Source organism: Gambusia affinis, linkage group LG11 (assembly GCF_019740435.1).
Source record: "Gambusia affinis linkage group LG11, SWU_Gaff_1.0, whole genome shotgun sequence".
Classification (NCBI taxonomy): Eukaryota; Metazoa; Chordata; class Actinopteri; order Cyprinodontiformes; family Poeciliidae; genus Gambusia; species Gambusia affinis.
The window spans coordinates 21,469,737-21,483,704 of NC_057878.1; the positions used below are offsets into that span (position 1 = coordinate 21,469,737).

Sequence of the window (13,968 nt, forward strand, 5' to 3'; positions counted from 1 at the left end):
AAAAAAGTAATCTTTTGATAAATAGAGGAGGCTGTTTTCTGTAAACACAGTGTTACAATCACAACCTTGTAATCTGTTATGTATGCATAGAAAGTAAAATCCTAATTATCTTTTTTTCCTTTTTAAATGTAACGTGCAAAAACATCATAAGGTAAACATAAAGAACTGCATGACAGTTTGATTATTAAGTTAGCTTAAATGTCTTTTTTACAATGATTATTCCATGTCAAACTAATTTTGAATTATGAAGGAATGACACAAAATCCAGTCTAACTTTTATGCTGTAAGACATAAACCTGGTGGGATTTTTAATTTTAGCAACATGGGTCGAGTACTTGAGTAATTTTTTGAGTGGCTACTTTTTGCTTTTACTAGAGCAAAAATATGTTGAAGTAATGCTACTCTTATTTGAATAAATTGTTGGGGTAACCCATCTTTGTCACTGGCACATTTCCTTAAATCAGAAGATATTATTTTTAATAACTGCACGGTATTTTTTTTAAATATTATTTTTAGTTCTGTTTTTATATTTTTGTTTATATATAGATGCTTTGACTTGCCTGCCACTTCTATTCTATTCTATTTTATTCTATAATATTTTTGAACTTCCGTCGCAGTTCTGCTCTACTTTATATTCTAGTCAATCACATAAAACGCACTAAACCTAGAAGTGACTTGAGGAAATGTATAAAAGCTATACATATTCAAGGTGATATTGTTTTATCAGTTTGATAGGGAAAACACTTTGTCTAAGCATTGATTAAAACGCTCACTCTAAGAAATATTAAGGTAATTTTGACGTAAAATTGACTATTTCGGTCACTATGAGCCAACTGTAAACGACAGTTAAGTCAATTGGTTGAAGCCAACCAACTGCCAGGCGGATGATGTTACTTCATTTTCCTGACCGTTACCTGTCTTCAGCCGGCTCTTCACTGTGATATCCCTCCGCCCCGCGCAGCCGGGAGACCCGCCTCATGATGCTTACACCAAGCCGGGGAGGAGGAGCCAGGTAGCAGACACTGACACGTAACAGTCCTGCGTAGAATTTAAGGAAGGAGCTGCATCTTTTCTAAAAAACTCACTTTGATACAGCTGAGTCTCTCCAGACTTGATGAACAACCGAGCTGTCCCGTCCCAGAAGCCCCGTTAGACCGGGTTCCGGAAGCGACCGAAGCGGGACTAGCAGGCAGGAGCGGAAGGAGAGCCGACGTTTAAAATGAGATTTTCAGTGTTTATTTCTGTCCTGCGGTCGCTCGGCCCGGTGGTAATCGGCATTTCATTGGGCTTCACGTTGAGTTTGTTGAGTGTGAGCTGGACGGAAGAAGCGTGTCCCCTGGAGGGGAAGGAAGGCGAGGATGTGGCTTCGGGTCAGGATGGACTCCTCAAAGGAGCCCGAAAGCCTAGCTCCATTTCCACTGGCAACGATGTGGAGTCCGAAGAGGATTTCGAGCCAAGAATAGTCCCTTACAAACAAGTCCAGCCGAGTGCTCCAAAGAAAGTTTTCAGGTCAGTTCAGGGTCACCGTTCATTCTGGATTTTCATACACGCTCAAATAATTTCACAGTGGGCTGTAATTTACTTAATACAAGGACTAGTTGATGATAAATCATGTCAGACCCCACATGGTGCAGATGTACAGGTGTCACAGTCTGGTCTGTAATTTTAGGAGTATTAAGGTAACAACAGGCTAGTAATAGGCAGGGGCGTCCCCAGAAAGTTTTAGAAGAGGTGGCCCTATGGGGGCCAATGCCGAAACAAATGATTTTAACTTTGTTTCCATAAAAAGTGGGATTAAAATGGCAATTATTAACTTGGTCTCACCACACACAATAAATATTCATAATAAGTTTTTATTTTTAACCACTTTAAATAGTCAGCAGTGTTAGTCAAGTCATTTCTTATATTTTAGAACGACAAAAAGGAGGAGATATTTTCTGAGCCTGCAAGTTAAAAAATTTGCAACAAACTGGATTCTCATCAATTCTTATTTTTTGTGCAAAGTTGTTTTGAGGGTGTGTTGAAAATGTCTAACTACTGAAATAAAACAACTTTAATTAATATAGTTTTGGGTTTAGGGTAAAAACAGGAGAGCTACAACATTATAAAAGTTGTAATAGCATTAAAATTTTAGAAGTTGTGATCCAACATAGGAAAAAATGCTACTTCTAAAACAGTGATGCTACCAGGAGCTGCTCAACAAATGATACTCGAGTACTGTTCTGTTGTTTTCACAGTTGGAATAAATATCAGGTAATTTATTTTATTACATAGTTATGATTGTTACTGTATAATCTGATATTTTAAAGTACATAAAACACAAAATATTCTGACTTCAGAGAAACATAATCAACTTAAGTTATAAAAGTTAAACAAATAATCTACAGGATAATAAATCAACATCTGTTTACTGTTTAGTTCATTTTAAAAAAATCTGCTTGTCTTCAAGTATATCAAACAGAGTTTTGTCGAACCAAAGTTTCAGCAATATATTTTCAACTTTTAAGCAGACAAATGTGTTGTTTCTGATGGAATCCTTCTGCAAACAAACCCTCCAGTTAAGTTCTCAAGATAAAGAGTGCAGCCATTTCTATTTTGCTATGAATTATCTTATCAGCTAGTGTCAAATGTGTTTGAAAACGGTTCTTAAATTATACTGGCCACTTCCACACCACCCAGTTCCTTCTGCTTTCCTCACACTCGCCTCCACCGCTAGTAGTAACTATTACAAGACAATTTATGTTATCTGCCCTAAATCTAATTACAATATGAAGCAAACTGTCATGCTTATTAATACTAGCCAGGCTTGAGGACTGAAGCTGAGGCTGACAAGGTGCCACTGTATGCCCACACACTGAAGGATGTCTATCTTACATTTTCTGCATAAGCAGGCAAACATTTCCAAGAACCTGTGGATAGAGACCTTGTTTGAATGTTAACCCTCACACCCAAAAGTGGATAAATTTTATTTCAGTCCCTTGAAATAGTCTTTAGGTTTAGGAGAAGGTTTTGCTAAAATTAAAGATGTAATTTTGAAAATTTCTTTAATTTATAGGCTGATTCTTTTTAGAATAATAGGTAGTGGCATCTAATGATGCCCCTTCATGCCTAAACATTGCTGTCTTGAAAACTCTTTCATGTTCAGCTACTTGGATTAGTTTCGTTTTTTAACTGTGAATTATGGAGATAAACGGTTATAAAAGGCTCACGTTGCACATATTATTTTACTTTGTATTATTCCAACTGTAATATGATAAACTGTGGCCCCTGATCAAACCGGAATCACTGTAATGTTCCCTACGGCCTGACAATATTGTTTATTGGAGTCATAAAACCAAGTTTTTCTTTCAGAGTGGAACATTGAAAATGACTAAAAATGGAAATGAAACAAGTCCTGGTGATTACGACTTGATGGACGGTTGGGACAAAATGTCCCTCAGCAGATCTATGGCTCTCAAGTTACACCAGAAAAAGTCCAGAAATACTTATGATTTAGTTGCTTTACCATCTTTAAAAAGATGGAAACCTCATTAGACGCCTACATCTAATGAGCAAGCCGTTATGAATAATAATTTTTAATATGAAATCAGTAGAAGTAGACCAGTTTTCCTTTTAAGTTGTGAACCCTTCTAAATGTTACTATTTGCATATAAAGTTGCTGTATTATTAGATGAATCATCAAGTTGGCATGGCTCTAAACTGGGTCGTCAAAGATCCCATGTGGGTTATAAAAAGAAAATGAAGTTGGCTGAACTGTTGGTTATAATGAATCGCTTTGCAAGTTCATACACGTTTAAATTTCTAAAGAAGCAGTAATTTTCTTTGTTAGTGCTTCCATGTGTGTCATAGCGATTGACATATTTAGGACTTCAGCAGTAGCTTGTGAAATCACTCGACCCGCTTATCTAGTTTTAATAAATTGAATGTATGGTTTCATGCAGCCAGCAATCCTGTTGCCTTTTGTTGGTATGAGACTACGATGGTTTCAAGGTGTAAATGCAAAATTTTAAAATGAAAATGCAGCGCATTATCATTTTTATAATTAAAACCTAAAAAGCAACAATTAATCCTATTGTTGCTAAAATAATTCCATATACTTATGGTCACACGTATTGATAATGTTACGTAGAATGTTTATTTATCGGCATAATTTTCTAAAGTTTGCAAATAAATCCGCATTTACTTTTCTCCTCTCTCTTTTATATGATTTTAATGCCATTACTTTCTGTTTTAGTTTTGGATGATTTTCTTTCCTTTTATTTTTCTGTTTATTGTTTTTATGTACAAGAAATGAAATGTTTTGGGTTTTATATTGTAATTATTTGGGGCGTGCTCCGGTGGCGTAGAGGTTAGCGCGCCCCACGCCTGGAGGCCCCTAGTCCTCGACGCGGCCGTCGCGGGTTCGATCCCCGCGAACCCGCGACGCCCCGACGACATTCGCCGCACGTCGTCCCCCCTCTCCCTCCCCCCCTCCGTCAGCCCACCATGAAAAAAAGGGACACTAGAGCCCACAAAAAGGATCCCCTGGTGGGGGGGAAAAAAAAAAAAAAGTAATTATTTATGAAGTTTAGTTAATTTTGGTCTATAGGTTAGGTATAAATATAAACCTCATACTTCTGCTAAGGCTAGATAATAAATCAGTAACAATATATATTGTGATAGATACATGAATAGTATCAATAAATAATATTTCTAGAGTATTCAATATATAAAATATTCACTGAACTCTGATCCAGTATCGCACAGCATTCTGGGGGATGTAGGCGAAGGAAAGACTTTAACTGCTAAATCTTTCACAGCCAGCTAAGCAAGATTGGTGGAATGAACTAACTCACTCGCTCTTTGGTTACCTAGCAACTCACTCATTCTTTGGTTACCCAGCAACAACTTGAGAAATTTGCGCAGCAGCAGTTTAAGGTTTTGCCACTGTTTCTCTTAACTTTTTAAAAAATAAACCACACCAACGTGGAGTGAAAACTGTGGATAAAAGAGAAAAGGTCTCACCATTTTGTTAGTATTTCATATATTTAAAACAAAATACTGATCAATAATTATCTATATGTAACGTTTATATTGTGATATATATTTTTTTAGCGCTAGCTTCTGGCCGAACATTTTCAGTCAAGTTGTTTAAAATGTTGAAGCGTTTTGAAGTATTGTGATGACTCACTGAATAAGTAAAAAAATCTATCAATCAAACTATCAAACAGCTGTATAGATCCAGTCATTCTCCACCTTGTTTCTCAGGGCTAAGTACATAAGCACGGAGCTTGGCATGCGGGAGCGCCTGTTCGTTGGAGTCCTGACCTCCAAAAACACCATCAACACCCTCGGTGTGGCGGTGAACCGCACCATAAGTCACCACCTGGACATCCTGGTCTTCTTCACCGGCTCCCGCAACCGCAAAGTCCCCCACGGCATGTTTGTGGTCTCCCACGGAGACGAGAGGCTAATCTGGAACATGTACCAGACCATCAGGTATGTCTTAGACCACTACATCAACGAGTACGACTGGTTCTACATCGTCCAAGACGATGCCTACACCGAAGCCGACCGGATCAGAGAGCTGGTGGAGCACCTGAGCGTGGATCGAGAGCTGTACATGGGCAGTCCTGAAGAGTTCATTGGAGGGGAGATGGAAGGGAAGTACTGCTACGGGGGGTTTGGGTACCTCCTGTCACGCAGCTTGCTCCTGCGACTTCAACCCTTCCTGGAAAACTGCAGGAACGACATCCTGAGCTCCAGGCCAGATGAGTGGCTCGGCAGATGCATCATCGATTACACCAGCACCAACTGTGTCAGTGAATATGAGGCAAGTTGTCTTAAACTCACTCTTCTTTCCTTTTTTCAAAGTGGGGACCACCAGGAGGTGCTGTGGGGAGAAAATGAGAAAAAACATGCAAAAATAAAAAACAGTTGAATCCCATAAATTTCTTCAACATAATTTTGGTTTTCTGTTTTTTGATCATTTAAAAAAAAGATACAAAAGTTAAAATTATTGATTTTTAAATGTAAATTCTGAAATAAAATTTCAATTCATCAAGCTGCTTTTCTCCTCAAGCTAGAATAGCAAGAAAGAAATTTTACTTAATTGTAGAAACAAGCAAATTTTACAAGCATACATACTTCTTATTCAAGTATCTTGATTGACAAGAAGTCATTGAAAATAATCCTGAAAAAAAAAGAAACAAAGGCAGTGAAAAACGGCGTGAAAGCAATGTATCATGTATTATAGTAAAAATATGTATAATGCATATTAAATTACGTAAACTAAAGTTTCTAACAAGAAAAAGACCAAATTAAGCATCCAGCAACCTATTTGTGGGAATAAATAAAACTTTGATGTGAGTAATATAAAATATAACAAAGAGGGGATTGTGTAGACTAATTTAATCATCTGGTAACAGATGCTAAATTTTTTGCTACATCTAAAATCAGAAGGTTTCTGGTTAGAATTTATGCTAAATGAATATATAATAATTATGGAATGGTGAAGAAAAAAACCTTCTAAACATTTGTTTCTTTATATATACCCTGGTTTGAAAACAGGGTCCTGGCCTGAGGTTAATGGTCTTTGGGAAAAATTTTGCAAACTCCTGTCTTACAACACAAACACAAAGGTATAAAAGATGTTTTTTTTTGTTTTGTTTTTTTACGTGAGAGCAAATGAACGGAAGCAGTCCGTAGTTTAAACGAATGTTAAGCTGTAAAAACGAAGAGGAAGAGTCATCTGGGACAGCTGGCTACAGTGGGGGGTTCTTCTCCTCACAAGGAAAACATAACTGTCCCTGCAGAAATCATTACTTTGCACTAGCACTGACAGACAGCTCTATAGATCTGTAATTACGGCGCTAGCAAAGAGATGGTATTCATATTACAGAGGAGAGGGCTCATGCCCTTTAACTTCCCGCTGCACCCGGGGCTTTACGGGGCAGGTAAACAGGCACAGGGGATACGGCTGAGAGGTTGACTTAGGTTCAATGGTGTGAAAATCCCCTGTGGGTCAACATGCTCTGTTCCTATAATGTCATTAGCATTTAAGGTCAAACAGGCTTTGTCCCAAGGCCTGCAGGGAGGTTCTTTGTTTGTCTTTCAGCACAGTTTGCTTCAGTTCTTCTAGTGTTAATGATTTACTTACAAATATTTACAGTGCAATACAAATAATTAGTTCCCCTTAAATATGTTTTGGTTTGGGCTTTTTTGTCAGCTAGTTTCAAAGATAACCTGAGTAAATACAAAGTTCATTTTGCAATTGATTCAGTTTTTTTATGAAAAAGACTATTGAAACCAACCAGAAAGTAATTATACCTCTTGGTAAATCTTGAATTGATTAGACACACTTATTTTGTTCAGTGTATCCACATCGTTTCTGTAGAACCCGTATGAACGCATGAAGTAGGCTAGTTTCTCAGTTATGGTGCCAAAACTCTGGGTCTCACCAAGCTTTCATGAAAAACAGCTTCATAACGGTGTAATTACAAATTCTGCTCTCAGTCAGAAAATCCTGAACGATATTATCCTTCCAGGCTCCAACGATTAATTGACTTAATTGTGATTAATCGATTACTGAAATAATAATCAACAAATTTAGTGATTGATTAATCGTTAACTGGACAATACAAACTCAAACAATGGCTATTTGCTGAAAAAATAACAGTCAGAGCAAAAACTCTACAAAAATAATTTTCAGTTAAGTTAAAACTATTAAAATGATTTTGTTTGATCATCATAAACATTTAGAAATAAAGAAGTATAGCAGTTTATACTTTTTCAGAGCATGTTATAACTTCAGTGAATTAGTTTTTTTTTGACTCACCCAATAGATATGTAAATGCATTTTTCCTGCTTGGCTCGTGGCCAATGCTGCAAGCTTTCTTGTTGCACAATTGAGAGGGAGTAACTTGGCTATCAGAAGAGCCCGGAGCCAGCAGCGCTCAACTTAGCCCTTTAGATAACGGAGACAGGCCTGGGGAAGTTAACAAGCCTCAAATAGTTGAGAAAACAGCTTGAACACAGAGCCAGACAATTTTTTTTTTTTCTGTACAAAGGAAACGCTGATGCCAATTAGGCACGGACAATGCTTCACTAAGTGTTGGGCTACAGGCTATAAGCTGTTGGCAAACACTGGTAATAGAGCGGCCTCGCTGCTTAGCTAAGCGCTTCCTCCGTTCTTTCTTCTCTTAATGGCTTCATCAGATTCTTTTCAGGGTTTTATTCAGCTGGAGACTGAGATTAGGTCCTCAGCCACGTCTTTTGTTTTATTTTGAAGTTCCTGTGAATTTGTCAAAGAGCAAACACGGTTGCTAACCCCGCATTGAAAGTCTGGTGGGTTTTTTTTTAGCATCACTGTGAAGTTTCAACTCGCTGAGCAAACTTTCCCGTGGAGATGAGCCTGATATGCTGTCTAGTTGGCACGAAATGTTTGAAAGGAAGTAACGCTCCGTAACAACCAGGCCTGGAACGGCACTCAGCGTATTTCTGTCATGCCATCACGCCTCATGAAGAGCGCTCTTTGTTTGTCTTCTTTGCAGGGACTCGAGTACCACCATTACGAGCTCGGAAAAAACTCGGACCCAAATAAAGAGCAGAACGAGAAGTTCAAGAGAGCTCTGACTGTTCATCCCGTGTCTGACCCCGAACAAATGTACCGGCTGCACCGATGCTTCTCCGAGATTGAGCTGCAGAAGACTTACAATGAGATTGCTAAACTGCAGGTAAGCAGATTGCCAAGAGTCACAAATCACCTGCAAGTCAGCCGGAAATTCAATCTCGTCTTATCATTATTCCACCGCAAAATGCCAAAAACCGAAGATCTGACTAGAATACCAGAAAAAAGATCATTTATTTCAGTTCAGACATGAATCTCATTCACTGCACTCATTCACTACATACAGATTGATGCAAATGTTTATTTTTTATGATTATGACTAGGGTTGAAACAATTAATTGTGATTAATTCAAATAATCGTCAACTAATTTCTTAATTGATTAATTAACTGGAGTGTACAGACTAAAAAACATATTCAGATCAGTAATTAAGCTAACATTGTACAAAAGATATATACATTTGGATCTAAAAACATCTTTCTGTAAGTTTGTTTTAGTTAAAACTTCTCAAGAGCATAGTGTTAGTTTCAACTGTTTCAGATTTACTGAGGAAATGCTGTAAAATTCCATTTCATGCACTAAAATGTACATTACTTTTTTACTTGCATCTTTTAACATATTTCTAATGCTTTATTTAAAAAAGGCTTAAGTGGTTAAATTAAAAATCTGTAGACTGTGCCATTTTTTAAAATCAATTAATCATCAGAATAATTGATGAATTAATTGTTTACCAGAAGTAGTTGGTAGTTGCAGCCCTAATTATGACTTTTCACTGATGTGAAAAGTGAGAGGTGTTTTTTATTTTTTGATCTGTTATCTTATCTTGTCTTTAGCGATGCTCCATTTAATTGTTTTCTGCTCCTATCAGACACTGTCTTGCCATGTTTATTTTTAGATTTCCAAATGAAACCCAATCTTTACTTTAATCTGAGAGGAGAACCAAAAAGTGTTTTGTGTAAAAAAAACCCCAAAACATTATGTTTGGTTTGTTTATTATGTTTGATAATCTTTTTTTGCAATTCAACTTATGAGAAATTTAACATTTTTAAATGTAACTTTAAAACTTGCAAAAACCTTCATTGAGCAGATTTTTCTTTTACTTTTTCTTTCCACTCAACTTTCTATGAATTTACGTCCTTACTGCAGACTGTAAGAAAGTGAAGCAGTGACATTTTGTACAGTTTCGGCTTTGTTGTTTTTTCAGAAATTGCACATCTTTGAGTCTTTGTACTTTAGTTAGCAATTAATCAATTTCAAAATTAGATGGCGATTATTTCAATAATTGATTAATATGATTAATCTTTTCAGCTCTAATTAAAATAGACACATTTTTCAATAATATTAAAAAAAACTCTTGTTGTGTGTCCGCAGGCGGAGATAAAAAATGTCAGTGTTCTCGCTTTTGAAGGCAACCGAAGCGCCCAGTGGCCAGTCGGGGTCAATCCGCCTTTTGAGCCTAAATCTCGATTTGAAGTTCTAAAATGGGAGTACTTCACAGAGGAGGAGATTTATTCGTGCATCGACGGCGCTCCTAAGTGTGAGTTGCGGGGTATCGATAAACTGGATGTGGCAGAGGTCATAGAAACAGCCATGGAGGAGCTGAACAAAAAGTACATGCCCACTTTACATCTGAAGAAGCAGCAGCTGATTAACGGATACAGACGCTTCGACCCCACCAGGGGTATGGAGTACACCTTAGACCTTCAGCTGGAGGTCATTAATCAGAAAGGTCACAGCCGCTCCATCACCAAGAGAGTCCACCTGGTGCGACCCCTGAGCCTCATAGAGATCATTCCCATGCCCTACGTCACTGAAGCGACCAGGGTTCACATCATTATACCTCTGACTGCAGAAGACCGCAGCTACGTCAACCATTTCCTGGAAGTCTTTGCCTCCAATGCCTTTGAGACGAGCGAAAACGCTATCCTCACGTTTCTGTTCATTTACGACCCAGAGGAGGCTCAACACGTGAACCACAATGACATATTTATCGACGTGAAGAATCAGATAAATGTTTACGAACGAAAATACCCCACGGTGAAAATCCCCTGGATCAGCGTCAAGACGGAGATACCGTCCCAGATCAAGTTCATGGACATCATCTCCAAAAAGCACCCGGTGGACACTTTGTTCTTCCTGGCACACATCAACACGAACATCAACGGCGAGTTTCTCAACCGCTGCCGCATGAACTCTATAAACAACTGGCAGGTCTTCTTCCCCATCCACTTCCAGGAGTATAACCCCGATGTTTCCTACCACAACCAGCAGCCCCCAGCCACAGTCGACCTGGTGAAGGACGCCGGACATTTTGATCGCAGGTCATTTGACGAGGCGTGCTTTTACAACTCCGACTACATGGCGACGCGATCCCGCATGGTGGCAGATGTCCAAGAGAACGAGGACATCCTTGAAAGCCTGGACATTTATGACGTTTTTGTGAAGTATTCCGGTCTGCACGTATTCAGAGCTGTTGAGCCTGCTCTGCACCAGCAGTACCGCTACCAGTCCTGCAACCCGAAACTCAGCGAAGACATCTACCACCGGTGTATTCAGAGCAACATGGAGGGCCTCGGGTCCCGATCGCAACTCGCCATGCTGCTTTTCGAACAAGAACAAGGAAATAGTACTTGAAGCATTTCACCTGCTTTATTTTCGTAAAACGGATAGAAGATGTTGGAGTCGGTTGAAAAGAGCAACAAGTCTTCTACCAGCTTTAAGTCCAAACCGACGGTTTGTCTTTGTCTTTTTTAGCTAGTTTTGATAAACACACAGAACACAGGTTTATAATGAACCAAATGTGTTAGCTATGCTGACAAATATAAAAATTGCAATAAGCAGTTTTGACCACTAGGGAAGCAAAAAACCAGAGACTCGTGGCTTTGCGGTAGCTATGAGGAGTTCGTATCGGCTCCTCGGTATTCAGGTGGAAATCGCTACCAAAGACCGAGAATATTCAGGGGTAGGCATGGGCCGGCTGCTGGACCTTGTTGTGGTCCAATTTAAAGTTCTTCCATTGAAATCTAACAGAAATAATTGCTGCACACTGCCAGTCGGCTGGCTGAAGAAAGGCCACTTCTTTTCTCTTGAGCCTACAAGAACAAATTTAGATATGGCTTGGAAAGTACACACTTGCTCATAAAAACGTATTAAAAATAGAAAATTTTTTTAGTCTATTCAACTAAATTTGGTCCAAACAAGTTCTTAAATTAAGTCTTTGCTACCCATCTTTAGGTATCAGCAGATATGTTTGCTGCATATTTTCACTCTATTTATCCATATTTTAACATTGTTTGGACACAATCCAATGTCGTTTTTTCAATGTTTATTCAATGGGAATGTGTTTGGGACAGAGTGAAGTACTTAACCTGACTACTGGAGCAGAAAGGCATAAAAGGCAAGGTTACTTGAAAATTACTCCAACATTTAGTGGTATTTATTAAATTTCTATGTTAAATTCAATATTGCAGTCCACAACAACCTCTTTAATATTTTATCTCAGTAAGAATTAAATAAATTCAATAATGGTACTAATTTTTTTTTCTTTAAATATTTTTAGATGCTGTGAGAAGACTGGCCCATGCCTTGTTAGGAGTAATTATGTTAATTGGTCACAATTAGAAGGAGGTAGTTTCCCTTTGGGAACATTAGCTTAGATTAGCTGAGAAAGCTAACAAACATGTCTTTTAAAAGTATTTGCACCCCTTGAACTTTTTTCGCATTTTCTCACATTGCAACCACAAACTTTGATATGTTTTATTTGGATTTGTAGAATATTATATGGAGTACTGGTACTGTATAACTGTGAAGGTTATGCATGATGCTTCTACATTTAATTAGATTAATTAATAGTCAGTTTTAAAGGGGCGGTAATACGTATTTTCCAAACATTCTTATAACGCAGCATATGAAATATTACACCTTGATATTGGGTCTGTGTCTTCGCCTATATCATGTTATAACTTTAAAACATGATAGAAAGCTTAAAAAAAAAAGTTGATTTTAAAGTATTTTGTATCCTCTACCTGGTTCAACTGTGAAGTGTCCCCACAGCATGATGCTTCCACCACCATGTTCCCTAGTGTATTTTGCTTTTAGGTTTAAAAGTTTGTATTTTTTAAAGGTTTTATTGGTACCAGATTTCATTTTTTTACATTTTAAAAATCATGTACTCACTTTCCACTTCTCAATTATTCCCTACGTTATCCCTCAAGTAAAACGGTTTGTGGTTGTTGCATTAAAACGTTCAAGGGGAAATAATGCTTTTTGGAATGTGTATCTTGGTTGCTTCACATTCTGATGAATGAAATTCTTTCGTTAGGATAGAGTGAGCTAATGCAGTAGGTATGTTGGGTTTGGAAATCAATTAACCAAAACAATAAGCGGTTTGTAATTAAAAGATTTCATTGCTGCTTCTCAGAGGGGTTTGACTTATGAGCAGCGACTGGTTTGCTTTTTGAGGACGCCCTTTGATTTAATCTGTATCATTAAATTGGAAGTTAATGTTTTATTTTATTTCCAGCGGTACATTGCACCACTGCTTGTGTGCCCCAGTTCTTGCACTTTTGATACTTAACTGGTTTGAGTATTCACAGAAGTGTGTTTGTATAATGTGCCTTGACAAAGACATTTCATATGTTGGCTGTCTTGATTTTATATATATATATATATATATATATATATATATATATATATATATATAAAGTGGTATTTTGGTATTGTTGAACTCGTATGGCTGGGAGAGTGGAGCTTTCTGTGTGTTTATAACGCCTGCCACAGCTGGGAGACTGAAGTGGGTTCTTGGTTGAGTTTTTAAGTTTTTATTGCGAACTTGGACATACCATGAACCCGACCATCTGCAGGCTGAACGTAACGTGTGCCTCGAAACCGGGAGGAACTCTCTGGAAAGTATCTGTTGGGTTTGATTTATGAAGACTTGACTTATTAGAAATGCTTCTTATTGAACATTTTTTTATGGTACAAAACAAACGAGCCCTATGAATAATGACTTTGTTACTGTCTGGATGTTGGGATATATTTTAATTACATTAGCAATATTTTTGTATGTCAACAGAAGCAGAAATTGGAGAAGGTTTAGCTGTTCCAAAGTGCTATGGATGATTTTTGTGGTGCGCTTGAACTCCAGATGTTGTGAAATGCAGTAAGAGGTTTCTTCTGCCTCTCAGCAGTAATGGATGTAATAGTGCTGGACAGCAGTAATTTATTAGTACATAAAAATGTGCAATATTACAGATAACACAGCTGGACAGGCAGCTTTTAGGCGACGGAATTTTAAATTTCAAAGACATTTTTTTGTTTCTTCAAGTGCAGCAGTGTGTATATCACAGTACTGTTCACGAC

At 37.9% G+C, this 13,968-nt stretch overlaps 1 protein-coding gene across 2 annotated transcripts; it reads left to right on the forward strand.

The window, feature by feature from the left end:
- The first annotated feature begins 927 nt into the window (after positions 1–927).
- chpfa (chondroitin polymerizing factor a) lies at positions 928–13,242 on the forward strand. 2 transcript variants are annotated; one of them, XM_044132000.1, is made up of 5 exons: positions 929–1,012; positions 1,096–1,509; positions 5,248–5,812; positions 8,532–8,714; positions 9,979–13,242. In XM_044132000.1, exons 2-5 carry the CDS (start codon positions 1,220–1,222, stop codon positions 11,239–11,241), a joined length of 2,301 nt encoding a protein of 766 aa, XP_043987935.1. In that variant the 5' UTR covers positions 929–1,012; positions 1,096–1,219; the 3' UTR covers positions 11,242–13,242. The 2 variants fall into 2 exon arrangements, with proteins under 2 accessions (XP_043987934.1, XP_043987935.1); XM_044131999.1 differs by having other exon boundaries at positions 928–1,509.
- Positions 13,243–13,968: the final 726 nt, after the last annotated feature.

Coding starts and splice junctions, on each gene's coding strand:
- chpfa (XM_044131999.1), top strand. CDS start 1,220: ATGAGATTTTCAGTGTTTATTTCTGTCCTGCGGTCGCTCGGCCCGGTG. Junction 5,813..8,531: donor ACTGTGTCAGTGAATATGAG/GCAAGTTGTCTT, acceptor TCTTCTTTGCAG/GGACTCGAGTACCACCATTA. Junction 8,715..9,978: donor ATGAGATTGCTAAACTGCAG/GTAAGCAGATTG, acceptor GTGTGTCCGCAG/GCGGAGATAAAAAATGTCAG.